Source organism: Hyperolius riggenbachi, chromosome 2 (genome assembly GCF_040937935.1).
Source record: "Hyperolius riggenbachi isolate aHypRig1 chromosome 2, aHypRig1.pri, whole genome shotgun sequence".
NCBI lineage: Eukaryota > Metazoa > Chordata > Amphibia > Anura > Hyperoliidae > Hyperolius > Hyperolius riggenbachi.
This window is the reverse complement of record NC_090647.1, coordinates 450224581-450241331: the sequence shown is the minus strand read 5'-3', so window position 1 is coordinate 450241331 and position 16751 is coordinate 450224581. Positions and strand designations below refer to the sequence as shown.

The 16751-nt window shown below is 42.6% G+C and overlaps 1 protein-coding gene across 4 annotated transcripts in view; it reads right to left on the bottom strand.

Annotated features, from left to right (window-relative positions):
- TSPOAP1 (TSPO associated protein 1) overlaps positions 1-16751 on the bottom strand; it is a 259480-nt gene that overhangs the window by 176515 nt on the left and 66214 nt on the right. Inside the window, exon 1 of one of the 4 annotated variants that reach the window (XM_068270049.1) lies at positions 14508-15556. The exons of the other annotated variants lie outside the window; for them this stretch is intronic. Within the exon in view, the coding sequence (XP_068126150.1) occupies positions 14508-15146 (639 nt within the window). The 5' untranslated portion in view covers positions 15147-15556. Of the gene's footprint in view, positions 1-14507; positions 15557-16751 lie in introns of those variants that run through there. 4 annotated transcript variants of the gene reach the window in all.

Sequence of the window (16751 nt, the reverse complement as noted above, 5' to 3'; positions counted from 1 at the left end):
GCTCAGAGAGCTCTCATGGAGTCTCAAAGGAATCCCATAAACATGCAGGCCTGCCAATGCGAGCGTTGCAGCCCACAGCTACATGCCATGTGTGACGACGGTGCATGCTGACACGTTACTCCACCCACCAAAGTGTTTCCTGCCCACTATGGGCGATTCATCAGTGTGTGACAGATGAGCCACTGAAGTATTGGTGCTTAGGTACCCAGTGAAGGACCTGAAAAGCAACTATTGGTGAGATACCGGCTTAGTTTAGATAGTGTGATTTCTTGCTTACTGCTATTGCTACTTTCAGCTTGAGCAGGATTTCATTTGACACGTGTTCACACTGATTTTAAAGCGTTTTTTTTCATCATTGCACAATTATAATTTTTGCATGTAGTTAAGCCTTATGTGCTATTGTTGTGGTCTATAAATAATTGTAATTGATCCGTATTACATACAGTGATTCCATGCCCTCTTTTCTTACTCTAATTACCATATCCCTCTCACCTCAGGTTCCCTTTAAAGTGATGGCAGTCTCCTCCCCTTTCTCTTGTCAAATCTCCCGATAGGGGCATGTCAAGGACTGAAATCCTGCAAGTCCTGCGTTTATAGAAAGATAGAGTCCCACATGCTTTGACATGCTTCTCTACACACACATACACATAACGCAATGGAAATTATTAATTACATTTTGTTGTTTTGTTCTCCTACTCTAACAGCACTGCCAGTTTATAAACACTTTAACACTAAGAATAATTTTAACAAAGCAAACATTTAAAAAGAGAAAGGATAAGATGTTAGGAAAGAAAACTCAGATCATCATTACTGCAGCCATGTTTAAGGTACAAGGGGCTGCCCAAGGTCAGGGATCAGGATGACTGTCTGTCCTCACAGGTGTGCTTTCATACCACAACGAATGCTGAATATCATCTCTTTCACAAAATGAGTGTAGTGCTAATGCAACAACCAGGAATCAAGGACATGGAAAATTGAAAACCACGAGTAGCTCTCATAAAATATTTACTTACATTTTATCCTTGCGGCATGTAGTTTTTCCCATTCAAAAATAGCACACAAAAAGTCAAAAGTTGCCACTGGAGACGATACTTTTATATCAGTCGGCCTCCCCCCCCTTACTACTGAACTGTCATCTGCAAATCTATTCTGCTCTTGGAATATGCACTGTTTACAAACTAAACGAGCAAGGGGGGAAAAAAGTATACTGCATCCAATCAAAAAAGGTGTACATGCTTAACAAGCATTACTGTTACTGACGGGGCAGTAATTTAGGCGTGCTATTATTAAGTGACACAAACTGATAGATCAAACAAGACACACCTGAACTTGAGCCGCATGAATAAAGCCTGAATACTTAAGGTTTCACAGTGCTCGTAAAAATAAACTTGTTTTATCTGCTTCTCAAGGAACCATTTCAGTGAGTAAGAAACACAATGGTTTGGCTCATTCCATCATTGCAATAAAATATGCAACAGCACTATGGCCACATCTTTGGAAAGGAAGAACAGGTTGTGGGCCAGGATGGCAACATTTCTAGAAGCAGCAGGAAGCCTCATTTCATTATGCTTACAGAAATCACTCACGCTTGCTAGCATGAAATTCTCTCATTTCAACAGACAAGCATGCAACCATCCAAATTTGTTGCCCCGCAGTTGGCACCGCTAAACTTAAGGAGGTCTGTAACTTAAAGTGAACCTGAAGTGAAAATAAACTTGTGAGATAACGAACGATGATTGCATCATCAGCAAAAGCCGACAATAATGGAGCGGTGCAGGAGAGGGAAAGTCTGCGATCGCCGCTGGAGCTGTGGATTAGGTAAGCCACGCTGACACTAATTGTATTTATTCAGGGAGAGCAGAGAAGGACACAAGGACGATACAGGGAGTCCCCGTCATGGCAGGTCGTATCGGCTGGCATTCGTAAGTAGGGGACTCCCTGTATTAAGCATATAAGACGCAAGGACTTTTTCTCCCCGTTTTTGGGGAGAAAAAGTGCGCCTTAAATGCAGAAAAATATGGTAAGTGGCAAGGATTATACAGTTTTTTGTTTTTTTTTATAACATTGCATCAGTGTCACAGTTGCAGTTTAGAACCCACACTTTGCCTTTTAAGCGGTAACAGAAGCAGAACTAATGACCCTCTGAACTTTCCTGCAGTAAAACCTTATCTCAAGCTGTCTTTCACTGTTTCTTGGCTGTTTAAAGAGGAGCTGTTAGGTATAAGGTCTCAGAGAAAATAAACACATATTTCAGTAGCTAAAGATTGGCTGTACTTACATTACATATGCATTTCACTGTCCACGTTTGGATTTCACAGAATTTGTATATAGTATATGCAGAGATAGATGCTCCTGACAGCTCATGGCAGGCTCCATGTTTTTCTGTCAAATGTGTCGTCATGTCCTGCCAGCTTCCTGATCACAGATAAGCTCCTACTTGTACAACACAGTGTGCAGTGAATATTAATGAGCCATGTGGCTAGGAACAATAGCGGACTCCTGCAGTGTACTCTGCCCGAGATTTATCAGTGCTACGCGATTACAAGCTGCTGTAACGTCTCATTAGCAGCCGAGGGGAGAGCCCCAGAATGCTTTGCAGTATGGTATGCAGCTTGCGTCTTCTTAAGAATAACAGACTTGCTGATAAGCACACATCAAAGGTAACTGAGATTTTTATCTTCACTAATTGCTTTTGGGCTTCCTTCTAAACTGTTTAACACAGGAGAATAGAGGTTTAAATTAGCTTCTGCAGCCTGACAGTTACTCTTTAAAAGCCAACTAAACTGAGAGGCATATGGAGGCTGTCATATTTATTTCCTTTTAAACAATATCAATTGCCTAGCAGCTCTGCTGATCTGTTTGGCTGCAGAAGCGTCTGGATAACACTAGAAACAAGCATGCAGCTACTTTTGTCAGTTCTGACAATAATGTCAGAAACACCTGATCTACTTGTTCAGGGTCTCTGGCTAAATGTAATAGAGGCAGAGGATCAGCAGAAAAGCCAGGCAACTGGTATTGCTTAAATGAAATAAGTCTGTATAAGGAACTTGCCTGTGAATACTGATGTTTGTGCCGAGAACCGGGCGGAATCCGCCGCTTCTTTCCCGCTGATGACGTGCAGGCTGGTACATAGGCCGCACTTCCTGATAGGCTAAGGGTGCGTTCTCAGTACGCCCTCTGCAAAGGTAAACAATAGTCAGCTGACAGCTCAAGCGTCAGCTGACTGAGCGGCTGACACTTAGGCAGGTGCGTCTGCTGTAATTGGATGTGCGGAGTGTGGCCGGCCACAGATTGGATGGAAGTTGTATTTAAACGCGCAGAGTGCTCCCTGTGATAAGCATAGCGGTGGCTTGTTGCTGGGTGCTCACTCATACTATCTGAATCATCTAGAATTGACCATGGCTTGTATTTGACCATTCTTGTCTGCTGTTTACTAACCCTTGCTTGTTACCTGTATACTCTTGCCTGCTGCCTGGACCGACCATTGCTTGTTACCTGGACATTCTTGTTTGCTGCCTGGACCAACCATTGCTGGTTTCTTGGATACTCTTGCATGCTACCTGGACCGACCCCTGCTTGTTACTTGGATACTCTTGCATGCTGACCTTGCTTGAACTCTCGCTTGCTGCCTAGATCAACCACTGCCTGTTCCCTGAACCATCTGTCCTTGCTGGCAATCGACACTGAGGGCCCCATCCTCCTAAATCAAAGGGTACTAGTCCTGTGTAATACTTATGAACTGTTGAACTGTGCTATACTTGCTTCAGTGGGGTTCTGGTGGGTCATTGTCCTCTCTACCTCAGTCTGTATGCCTTGCACGTTAAGACCTGGGGGTAACCATAGTCAAGAGACAAATAAAGTGTTCTGTTCACAATGGGGGCTTGTCTATAGGTGAAGACCGTGGTCGGGCTTCAGAGCCGTGGCACTAGATTGGGGCATAGAGACTGATTGGGGAAATAACCTATCAGGCCTCCAGTATGTCAGCCTCCAGTATGTCAGCCTCCATATCCTTCCCGCTTCAGGTGTTCTTTAAGTTTTTAATTTCTCTTCAGAAAACAGGATTGATTTAGACAAAATGTCGACAAGTTCAGAAAAGCTCTCTTGCATTGATGACAATTCATGCTTTTTCAAGTATACCTGAGCCGGGAGGTATATGGAGGTTGCTTTATTTTTGTTTTCCTTTTAATCAATAGTTGCTGGGTAGTCCTGCTGATCTATTTGGCTGCAGTAGTATCTGAATGACACACCTGAAAAAGTATGCAGCTAATCCACTCAGACTTCATAGACAGGGTATATGGCTAAAAGTATTAGAAACGGTGAATCAGCAGGATTGCCAGGAAATGTGCATTATTAAAGGGAACCCGAAGTGGGAGTGATATGGGGCTGTCATATTTATTTCCTTTTAAACAATACCAGTTTCCTGGCAGTCCTGATCCTGTTTCTCTAATACATGTAGCCATAGACCCTGAACAAGCATATGCAGAGCAGGTACTCTGCCTCAGGTGTTTCTGGATCAGACATATGCTTGTTCCAGGGTTTTGACTCCTACACTACTTGCCAGAAGATCAACAGGCAATTGGCATGGTTTACAAGGAAATAAATATGGCAGCCTCCATATCATTCACCTCGGGTTTCCTTTAAAAACGAAATAAATATGGCATCCTTCATGGCCCTCTCTGTTCAAGTGTCCTTTATTTCTTCCTGTACTGGATAACAGAAAGGGACTTTCACAAAATGTCTTAGTAGTACGGTACATGTTTATCTCATGTCACTTCAGGTTCACTTTAATTGAACAACTAAAAGTGACCACAAACCATACAATAAAATTATCCGATTTTACGGCAATTCGATAAAAAAAGATTGAAAGTTATTTTTATTCGAGCAAGAAATCCAATTGAATTTCCAGTTTTTATTTAATAAAAGTTGATCAGGAATGGTGGATTTTTCTGACCGATTTTAATGAAAATTGAATGGTGTGTGGTAGATTGTCAATTTATTAATGTACTAGACCTAGTATTAATGTACTAGGCCCGTTACAATAATGGGCGCTAGGCCTTGGCCGCTGCGCCCCTCACAACCACCTTCCCCCTCCCCCTTAACGATGCTGCGTTGATGGATGGCAAACGGGGGGCGTTTGCCATCCATCAACGCAACATCGCCCGCATGGTCAGCATGCATGCACAAGGCCGCTACACGTACACTACGCATACGCGCCCACACAACTCCGGTCGCGACGCGCATGCTTGCTGCAACGCGTGCACACACGTCCACCCCCTGCACCCGTCCTCCTGTGCTGTCTTAAGTCCGCCCACGTGCCGCGTTTGCGCACTGGCCTGAACGCTCTCAGAGTTTCCAATCATTTTATTACAATTGGAGAAAAATGTAACCTATGTGCGGGGTACATTGGTCATATTTTACAGAAAAATTGATTGCTATTCTTGAATTGAACAGATATTTAAAAAAAACTGTATGGTGTGTGGCCACCTTAAGACATCAAGCATGCAATGAGAGCTTATAAAAGCTACTGGTGATGACCTTACTACAAAAAATGTCAGATAGCTAGCTGAAATGTTGAAAACAGAAACAGAAAACAGACATGTCCAGTCAGTTCCAATGAATGTCTGTTTAACAAATTAACGTTAGCATCTATTCTATGTCCTATTGCTCAATATGTAGTATGATTATGTCCGCTTTACTAACCCTGACATTTAGAGCCACCTATAATGTTATACTGAGAATTGTACTGGAAGATCTAACTTATTTGTTGAATTCTAAATTGGCACTGGCTATAAACCTTTTAAAATTGCACCCAATTTGCAATGCCTAACTTCTTCAGGTTACATGAATAAACTGCTGGGCCACAAAAAGGTCTGTATTTACTGTGAGAAATACAAGCAGAAGTGGAAAGGATATGTGTATACATACACCTGATTTTTTTTATCATCATAAAATATGCAACAGAATTGCTGTTGTACTTCAATCACAAGGGAACAGAGCTTCAGAAATCCAACAACCAAATTCATTACTGTCTGACAAGCAGGGTAACAACCCAGACAGCTCATAAATAATGACTTCCCTGCAGTGACGTACAGCAAGGCATTTTTGATTGCTGGATTTATTATACATCTATGAAGACAATGTTTGGAGAGGTATTTTTGGAAAAATAGAATACATGCCGTTTATAATATTTATGCTTTCTTAGTAATAATGCCACCCTTAAAGGGAACCTGAGGTGAGAAGTATATGGAGGCTGCCATATTTATTTATTTTTAAACTACACTAGTTGTCTGGCTGCAGTAGCGTCTGAATGACACCAGCAACAAGCATGCAGCTAATCTTGTCAGATCTGACAAGGATAGAAACACCTGATCTTCTGCATAATTGATCAGGGTCTATGGCCAAATGTATTAGGCAGGTAACACACTGGACTGTTTTTTCTGTGAGTTTTCTGCACAGAAAAAAAGACCATAATTTAAACTCATGTTAATCAATAGGCTAATTCACACTTGATGCATTTTTCGCACGCAGAAAAAAAATGGACGCCTAGCAAGAAAAGTCTGCCCATTTTCTGCCTGTTTTCTCTATTACATTAGCTGCTGTGAAAAAACGTGAACGTTTTTCTGCATAACACATGGTGTGCAGAAAATGCATACAGAAAAAACCTAGTGTGTCACCTGCGTTAGGCAAAGAATCAGCAGGATAGCCAGACAACTGGTATTGCTTAAAAGGAAATAAACATGGCAGCATCCATACAACTCTCGCTCCAGGTTCCCTTTAGCAACTTAATTATTTTTAGATGGTATATCTACATTCTGCAGGACTTCAGTTCCTGCCCAGGGAAGTATACATATTAGTTTATTGCAGCAAATGGCTGCCGCACACGTTCTCGTCGACATCGGTTAGTGGGGACATCAGAGAATGGGAACGCAGTTCGCAGAACGAAGTCCCCGTGTCACTGATCGTCGGCATCAATGAGATGCCTTCGGTCACTGTAGCGAAGTAACATATACACAAGTTACTTCCTGTTCACATACTAGCCGTATGCACAGGAAAAAAAAAAGTGTGAGGACATCTTGTGGCCAAATAGTAAAATTACACCTACATACATTTTTTTTTTTTTAAATAAAAATACACACATATACAATCCGGATCTTCCGTTCCGGTTTTGTAAACGGGTTCCCGCAAACGCAGACAGATCCATGGCTCCAGTTTTCATCGGGTTTTTAAAAAATGGAGCCACGGATACGTTCTCGGACCTAGTGAGAAAGTACTCTTAAAATGTGCCCCTTACCTCCCCCGCTTTCCCATAGTTACCCAAATAAAACATTTGTATATATAAAAAAAGACAAAAAAATATTACATAAATAGTTAGGGACTGAACTTTTTTAATATGTATGTCATCAAGGTATATTACTGTTATTTTTGCAATTATGGGCTTGTAAAAGCAAGCTTCAAGATTACCACTATCGTTATTACTTCATCTGTCCGAGCTTCATTTACCAGACATTAACCAGAAATTAAATCAGAGAAAGACAAGGTGGCAGAAAAATTTAAGAAAGAAAGGTGAAAAATAAATCCAACATTACTGACTGAGGGGAGAAAAGAAAAAAAATGACCATACTGCTCGTAACTAGAAAACAATTTGGTGTGTAAATCCATAATATCCACCTCCAAAATTGCTCCATTAGACCGAACCTGTGGACAGCATACTAAATATCCGTAACCATAGAGACACACAAGCCTCCTACCCAAGGAACCTGTTGTACTCTCTCTGCCACATTCTGTGTAGCATGTGGTCAAATATATAGGTCGGGACATTGTCATGTGAGGTGGGCATTGTCCCATGAGGTGGGATTTGTCTAGTGCCCATGTCCTGATCTGGTGGACTTAACTACAAAGATGTCAACATTGTGGTCCCTGCTTGATTTATAGTTCACCATTACTGGTACACTTAAAGGACTTCCAAGACAATCTAGGTTTACTCACCTGGGGCTTCTTCCAGCCGCTTCATTCCCTTGTCGCAGCCCCAGTGCTCCTCTGTGTTCTGCTGGCTGCTCGTAATGATCGGCGACCCGCCAGTGGGTCATGTCTTCTGCGCTGGTGCAGTAGGTGCCAGATGAGGTGGACACACTGGCACGAGTGCCTGCGCAAGCACCGAAGAGATGACCTACCGGCGGGTCGCCGATCATTACGGGCGGCCAGCGGGACACCAAGGAGGACCAGGGCTGCGATAAGGGACTGAAACGGCTGCTAGGGGCTGGAAGAAGTCCCAGGTGAGTAAACAGATGTAGTCCTCGCCTCGGAAGTCCTTTAAGCAAATATAAAACTATTTGTTTCTTGCTGGATTAGATATTGGGCATTAGGATGCTACTATTTAAAATAACTTCCATGACATCAATCCAATCCAGGAAAATAAAACAAGCAACACATCAGTCACTAACTAATCACATGTTCTATACAGTATATCTGGATCAAGTATTTGACAAAAACACTTTTTCTTATTGAAAATGATATTGGGTATAGGAGATTAAAGGGCACTTGAAGTGAAAGGGATATTATTATTCTGTAAGATTTACATAGCGCTGACATCTTCCGCGGTGCTGTACAGAGTATATTGTCTTTTCACTTAAAGAACAAGTGACACCCATGCTAACCTAGAAATAAAATACACATATACGTAGATAAATACTAGATCTACTTACATAACAGATGTATTGCACTGTCCACGTTGATTCCTCAGAATTTTATAAAGGAAAAGCAGAGAATCCTATTCTAGGCAGTTTCCATCTTGGTTACATTTGACCTAACATTTCTTCCCTCACTTCTTCTCCTCTTGCTAATTGTGTATTCATTACCTACCCTCCTCCCAGAGTCTTCAGACACTCCCACTGAGGTCTATACTAGGAAAGTGCACTGTCTCATGTCATTAGAAGGAGGGGGAACTTAAAGAGACACTGAAGCGAAAAAAAATATATGATATAGTGAATTGGTTGTGTACTATGAATAATTACTAGAAGATTAGCAGCAAAGAAAATATTCTCATACTTTTATTTTCAGGTATATAGTGTTTTTTCTAACATTGCATCATTCTATAATATGTGCAGATTACACAACACTCAGCATTCAAAATGAGTCTTTCAGAGCAGTCTGTGAAGTAATGACCTCTCCTCTAGCAGAGGAAAAGTAAATAGTCCAGGAACAGTTGAGATAATAAAAGTCAGATAACAGCCCTCTCCAGGACTAACTTAGTCGGAGAGCTTAATGGCTTGTTTGCATAGAGATGACAACTGGAGTTTCTCAACTCTTCTGTACTGAAAACAATTAGACTGATGTATCTGATCTTAATGTTTTATTTCTTAGCTGTGCTACACATACAAATCATAATATCATTTTTTTTTCGCTTCAGTGTCTCTTTAAGGGAAGAGGAGGAATAGATTATAGATAAAAAGACCCCCAGCATGCAACTGTTTGGCAATGGCACTTAAAGAGCCAGTGCTCCTAAGGTATGTGATAACTCCAAACCATAACAGCAGAAAAAGTTTTGAATGCAGGATTAGCATTTTTATCACTTAACCACTTCACCACTGAGGGGTTTTACCCCCTGAGCACCAGAGCAATTTTCACCTTTCAGCGCTCCTTCCATTCATTTGTCTATAACTTTATCATTACTTATCGCAATGAAATGAACTATATCTTGTTTTTTCCGCCACCAATTAGGCTTTCTTTAGGTGGGACATTATGCCAAGAATTATTTTTTTCTAAATGTGTTTTAATGGGAAAATTTATGTATTTTTTTTTTTATTGTAAATTTTTTAATTTTTTAAATTTTTTTTAATTACAAAAAAAAAAAAAAATGGGGAGTGTGGGAGGTAATGAGTTAATTTTATGTGTAAAAGTCATTTATTTGTATGTGAAAAATGTGTAGGGTGTAGTTTACTATTTGGCCACAAGATGGCCACAGTAACTTTTTGTTTTAATGCGACCTCCAAGCTTCCTTCCGGAAGCTTGGAGGAAGTATAAGGAGGCTGGACACGTGAGTTTTTTCTCACAATGATCGCGCTGCCCATAGGAGAGCAGCTGATCATTGCGGGGCTTAGATCAACGAACGGGAATGGATTTTCCCGTTCATTGATCTCTGGGCGAGCGGGCGGCGGCGTGTTTACTAGCGGCGGGCGGCGTGTTTACGAGCGGGAGCGCGGGCAGCGTCGGGAACGCGGAAAGTACGTGTTTCTCCGTCCCTGGTTGTTAAAGGATGGAAAAAGGGGCGGAGAAATACGTACGCGCGGGGGTAAAGTGGTTAATACTTCTCCTCCCTCATATCCTCCCACTTGCACAATCCAAAGCGCCTGTTCAGTACTTTCAACTCCCTTCTCCGTCCACCCCCTCCTCCTCCTTCTTCATGCTTATCAGCTGAAAAATTTGCAACATACTTTACAGATAAAATTGCAAAAATCCGTAGTGTGTTTTCCACGCAGACATCAAACTCCATCTCCACTCCTCTTGTTGACTGCTCTCTTTCCAGTTTCTCTCCACTCTCTGAACATTCGCTCTCTTCCCTTATCTCCAAATCCCATCTAACCACCTGTTCTTTGGATCCTATCCCATCACATCTCATTCCACAGCTATCCACATCCCTCATCCCTGCCCTAACATCGCTGTTTAACCTATCCCTCTCCTCCGGAATTTTTCCATCGTCACTCAAGAGGGCTGTTGTAACACCACTACTTAAAAAACCATCTCTAGACCCCACCGAACTTGCTAACTACCGCCCAGTGTCACTTCTTCCATTTGCATCTAAATTACTTGAACGCCACATCCATGCTGAACTAAGTCAGTATTTATCTGCAAATTCCTTGCTCGATCAGTTCCAATCTGGCTTCCGGCCAAACCACTCCACAGAAACAGCACTCACCAAAGTAGCTAATGATCTCCTCACAGCTAAATCCAAAGGCTATTATTCCATACTCATCCTTCTAGATCTGTCATCAGCATTCGACACTGTCGACCACACTCTACTCCTACAGATCCTTTCATCTATAGGAATAAAGGACCTCTCTCTCTCCTGGATATCTTCCTACCTGTCTGGAAGGTCTTTCACTGTTTCCTATTCAGATCAGGCCTCCTCTTCACATCCTCTGTCTGTAGGGGTACCTCAAGGCTCTGTCCTCGGTCCCCTCCTCTTCTCCATCTACATGCACTTTGATATGGTCAATCGTATGGCAGGCTTCAGAAGTTTCTTGGTTACATAACTGCAACAGGCATGCAATAAGCGAAATGGGAACTCTTGAGCTGCATATTCATTCTAGAGGATACATGTCAAACTCCGGCCCACAGGCCAAATTGGCCCTCAAGTGTTTTCCCCACTTTGCATTATGTTTGACCCACTCTGACCAGCAGGGAAGCTATATTGGAGGTCAAGCCTTAGAACACCATTTAAGTCATATGGGGAGGTAGGGGAAAGCACTGAACACTAGGAAACTGTATAGGGGAGGGTGGGGTCCACTAGACACAAGGGAACTTTGGAGAAGCTGAGAGTGATATGGAGGATGACATTTATTTCCTTTTAAACGCAGATTGTCTGGTTGTCCTGCTGAGCCTGGTACTGGTATTGGTCAGGAAGATATAAATATGGCAATATGGCAACCTCCATACCTTTATCAGTTTAGATGTACTTTAAAGCACAACTAAAGTGAGAGGGATATGGAAGCTGCCATATTTATTTCCTTTTAAACAATACCACTTGCCTGGCTGTGCTGCTGAACCTCTGCCTCTAATACTTTTAGCCATAGACCCTCAAGCATGCAGCAGATAAAGGTTTCTGAAATGATTGTCAGATCTGAAAAGATTAACTACATGCTTGTTTCTGGTGTGAGTCAGACACTTCTGCAGCCAAAATAGACCAGCAGAGCTGCCAGGCAATTGCAGTGATCTCCCCAGAGCCTTTCAAGTGGGCGCGCCGCCCGGGTGAATTAATTGGCCGCCCAGGTGATTCATTTGACCACCCGGATTATTTACATAGCCTTTTGCAAGGCTGAAACTTTTGGATGTTCACGTTAACACAGCAGCACTGGAGTCTGTCAGAGCAGTTTGCAGCCTTCCCCCTCTCCTCCTCCCCTCCTTCCTATCAGCGTGGTGGAGGGGCGGGGAAAGCACAAGAACTGAGCACAGCGCGGATGAGCCGGAACTGCGGGAACTATGAAGGAGCTGGTGAGCGGCCGTACTACACAGAAGGAGCAGAGAGGTCTTGAATTGCATGGCTCTATTCCTTCTGGTAAATCATTTATCTCCCCGGCCACTGCAGTGGGCAATAGCTCCCCTCCTCCTCTCCTTATCAGTGCAGAAGCACAAGGCCCCCTACCCCCTTTCATTCATCAAATAAGCTTTAAAGCGTGGACTCCTTAACACATCAAAAAGTTTATTTACTCTAAATTAGTTCAAGCATTAAGAATTTCACAACACTTTCGAAATATACCCCATTAAACACTGCAAAAGATGTCATGATAGATAAATAAGCAGTTTACAGCCAGCTGCAAGAGGAGCCTGGTACTTGGCATTCACTCTGGCTCCTGTCTCACTACATACATACTTCCTTTGTAATCTAACACTGCTGTCCCTGCACTCTATCACAAACTACCAAGTCTTTCTCTGATTGTTCAGTTAAATCGTTGCAACATCCAGCTTTCACAATCTGCACATGAATGGCTAAATGTTTAGTTTAGCTGTCTTGTCTCAGCTGTTATGCTTAGTACACAACGATGCAATTTTCTGTCAGATTAACGGTCAATTTGATTATTTCCGACAGGTCCAATCTGATTTCCACTCGTTGTTCTGATCACTTCTATACAAAATCGATCAGAAAAACAATCAAAAATCAGATCAGACCTGTCGGAAATAATCAATTTTAACACCAATCTGAATGAAAATTGCATTGTATGCACTAAGCATTATAAAGAAAATCTAACTTGTATGCTCACAAATTAAGTTAGCCTTATTTGTGCTAAATTCCCCTCTGGGGTTCTCACCACCCCTGGTGTCTGCCTGTGTGATCAGCTTTAGTCGGCACTGTTCTCCTGCTCCTAGTGTGTGTACAGTCATGTACATAGCATGCGTGGTGAATGATGTCTGGTCATTGTCACAGTCATACATGTGATGATGGGGCTATGGCACTAAGGCCCCATTCACACTGGACTGCTTTTCAGGGGATTTTCCAGCTCTTTGCTGATCGCCAGACAACCCAGTAGCAAGCATTGTGACCTTACTTCACCACCCGGCTACTTTTCCATGCCACCCGGCTGGAAAATATTTCTGGGGAGAACACTGAATTGGTATTGTTTAAAAGGAACTATGGCAGCCTCCATATTCTTCTCACTGAAGTTGTCCTTTAATATTTACCTGGGGCTTCCCTTCAGACCCCTCAGATTCTGACCCCCTTCGTTCTCCCGCAGTCTGGCCTGATAAAATCCCCAACTGGCTCAGTAGCTGGCCATGCCGCATGTGTGGTCCAGACCACCTGCAACTGCCGATTGCGATCCCGTGACTAGGAGTGTGCTACGCATGCGCAGTTCACAATGATTGTAACTGCACTTCCGCAGAACACTTCTTGCCATGGGAGTGCAATTGGATAGTGTATGCAGCCAGGATCTCGCATGGCCTCACAGGAGATGTGCGCCCTCTACGTATCTCTCCAGCGGCTGCTGGAGAGATACGCAAACAGTGCACATCTCTTACGCTAGACTGGCTCCGACTGACGGCAGTGCGGGGACCCGGTTCCTGTAGCTGCGGGCAGCGGAGGACGGCGGTGTGGGAGCAATCCAGGTGGATGAGGCTGGAGGAAGGCCCAGGTATGTATTTTTTTTATTAATTTCATCTCTAGTTTACTTTAAGGACACAGGGCAATGCTGTAAACCGGTCACCTGAATGTAACACTGCCTAGCATACACGTCTAAAAAGGAAGACTAAGGAAAAAATAGCTTTATGGTCTGGTACAGTGAAAAGAACAAAAATAGCAATACGAACTCAGATTATGGTTAGTTTGATATACTAAAGCAACAAATATTGCCACACAAAAATTCCATGACACTATAAGCCGTGTGTGTGTGTGTATATAACACACACTAATATATATATATATATATATATATACACACACTTTGTAATTAATATGCAGACTTGCATTTCTCTGTAGGAGTCTTCTATTACTGTATACTGTGGCCATGACATAAAAATACAAGGAAACCCTAAGAAGGATCACACACTGCAGCAGGATGAGCAAACTTGGAATCATACTTCTGGGAATAACACTCCAGACTGCTCTGAAAATAGCACATTCAGGAAGCTGTCCAGCAATGAACTTAGAGCTCTCCATGGTACTGATACGGGATTAACTGCCACAAACCTTGTACAGAAACCACATATCCATCTATACAGTACACTGATTAATAAAGCCAGACGATAAAGGAGAACACATTTTTATATACAGAATGACAATTTAAGCAAGCCGTCCTTACCGTGCATAGTTTATGACACTTTTCTTCCTTCTCACACACAGTGTCTATTGAGTTTATCAGGAAATCGCTCCTACTCGGCCTAATCCCATTTTCTAGAGGGTAGACTGGCATTTCCTGCTCAGCCGTTGGCACGGAAACAGATTTAATGCCCTGAAGCTGAGTCCTAGACAAACTGCTCACAGGAACATCTAAGCTTGCAGAACCTGTGGACACATTTACACTCTGCTTGTCAACCAAAATAATATCCTTATGGATTTCATATGGAATGACAGTGGGCTCCATTGGTTGATCTTTATTAGGGAGTAGTGCGTCTTCCAATGCTTTATCAGAATGTTCCACATCCATTAGCTGCTCCACTGGAAAGGCATCGTCCTTTACCTGCACCTCAGGATGCTCTACATCCATCAGTGATTCCGATGGTACCTCACAAGATGAGAACATCACAAGTGGAACCACGCGATCAGACAATTCCTTAGCAGCAGTGGCGTCACAATCCTGGCTTTGGGTAGAACCAGCCAATAATGGGCTGTGCATGAAACTGCACCTTGCTACTGCTTCCAAAACCCATGCCTCCTCCGAAGTCTCGCTGGCACTCTGCATGATGCTGTGCTGTCCATCAGCACTCATACAGAGCATCATGCAGATGGACTCTCATTGATAAATGTCCAAAACATAAAGCCGAATTTCACACATGAATTCAAGGTTTCCTTGATACTGATGAAGAAGCGGGTAAATGCTGCATATTCTTCAGATAAAGATTTTCCCAGAAGTCACATTTCACTTGGACAGAATAATTCAACGGTATGGGTTCCCTGTGTAACATAGCTAAAACACAACCAATCCTCATTCGTTGAAATGAAGGAAGATGTGCAGCGTCTTGTATGTAAGGTTTAAGCTTTTCCTCTTTCCAGCATTGCGCTTCCCTTCATTGTATATGCATCACCAGTCTTGATCAAGCTCTTCTTTAGGCCCTGACGATAGTCACAAGCAGTCCGTATCATGCAGAGGGAGCTCTGCTTAAAGTTAACTGCATCCTACCTCTGCTGGCTTTTGAAATCATCAATATTAATAGAGGAGTTAAACCTACCAGATTTGTATAGCAAGCACGAGACAGCCAATGAAAGGGGAGACAGATGGTTGCCATGGAAACTGTGCTAGAATGGAGTGTATGCTGCCTAATGATGAAAGGTTAGGGTGCTGCTACACAGACATGTCTTAAATGAACCTGAACAAGCTTTGTCCCCAGACAAGAACGTCCGTAAACAATGACATAAGGAAAAAGGATCATCTTTAAATCCTCATACCACTCAATAAAAGAACAGCACGCGTTCCTCTCCAGCAGACATCAGGGCAGTTTCAAAACGAAACACATGAATACATTCAAAATGATTTTACTACAAAGGTTTGCATATTCAGATAACCATCATCTGCCTTCTTATGATTTTCAGAACAGATCATCATTACAGGGCAAAGGATAAGGTGCCAGCCTCACACAGGCACACACACCACTGGGGGAGGTGTGTGTGTGTGCATACATAATATTTATAGAATGGCAAACATGTGACAGTGATGCAAAGCATTAAGATGTCAGAAGGTGGCACTATTTGTCAATCCAAATAACTGTCAGAAAAGAAAAAATGTCATAAAATCTGACAGCACTTTATTCTGCCAGGAGGCCCAGTACAATGATTTAGCTCTGAAAAGGCATTCATGCAGTCATCACATGGAACACCACTGTGCAATCGCCATGTTCCTTTCATAGGGGCTACTGCATTACCCCAGTCAGAATGTCATATGCGGTTGCTATGTGCCCGTTAGGATGCCTCATACAACCAGCAATGTGAGCAGCAGTTTTCCTATTTCTGTCAGCTGACAGCTGCTGGACTGCTGGCAGAATGTGCAGTCACCCTGCTACAGGAATGCAGGGAGGGACAGCGCAGACTGCTGCCGTACTCCTGGCAATGGAAACATGCAGCAGCTTGGCAATAGTGTTGCTTGTGTGTACCAGAAATCATAAAGAAGCATATGAGCAGTCTGATCAGCTGATAGATTTCAGAAGGTGGCCACACACACACACAACAATTTTTCTGTTCAACTAACGCAATTCAATGAAAATAATCGGTTGTGCAGAAAAATTTAATGTTTTATTCAACCGAGAATTGTATGGCATGTGATGGATTGTCAAACTGTATTCAACCTGAATACATTGTTACTATTCAGTACATACCAAAATGTATTGATTGT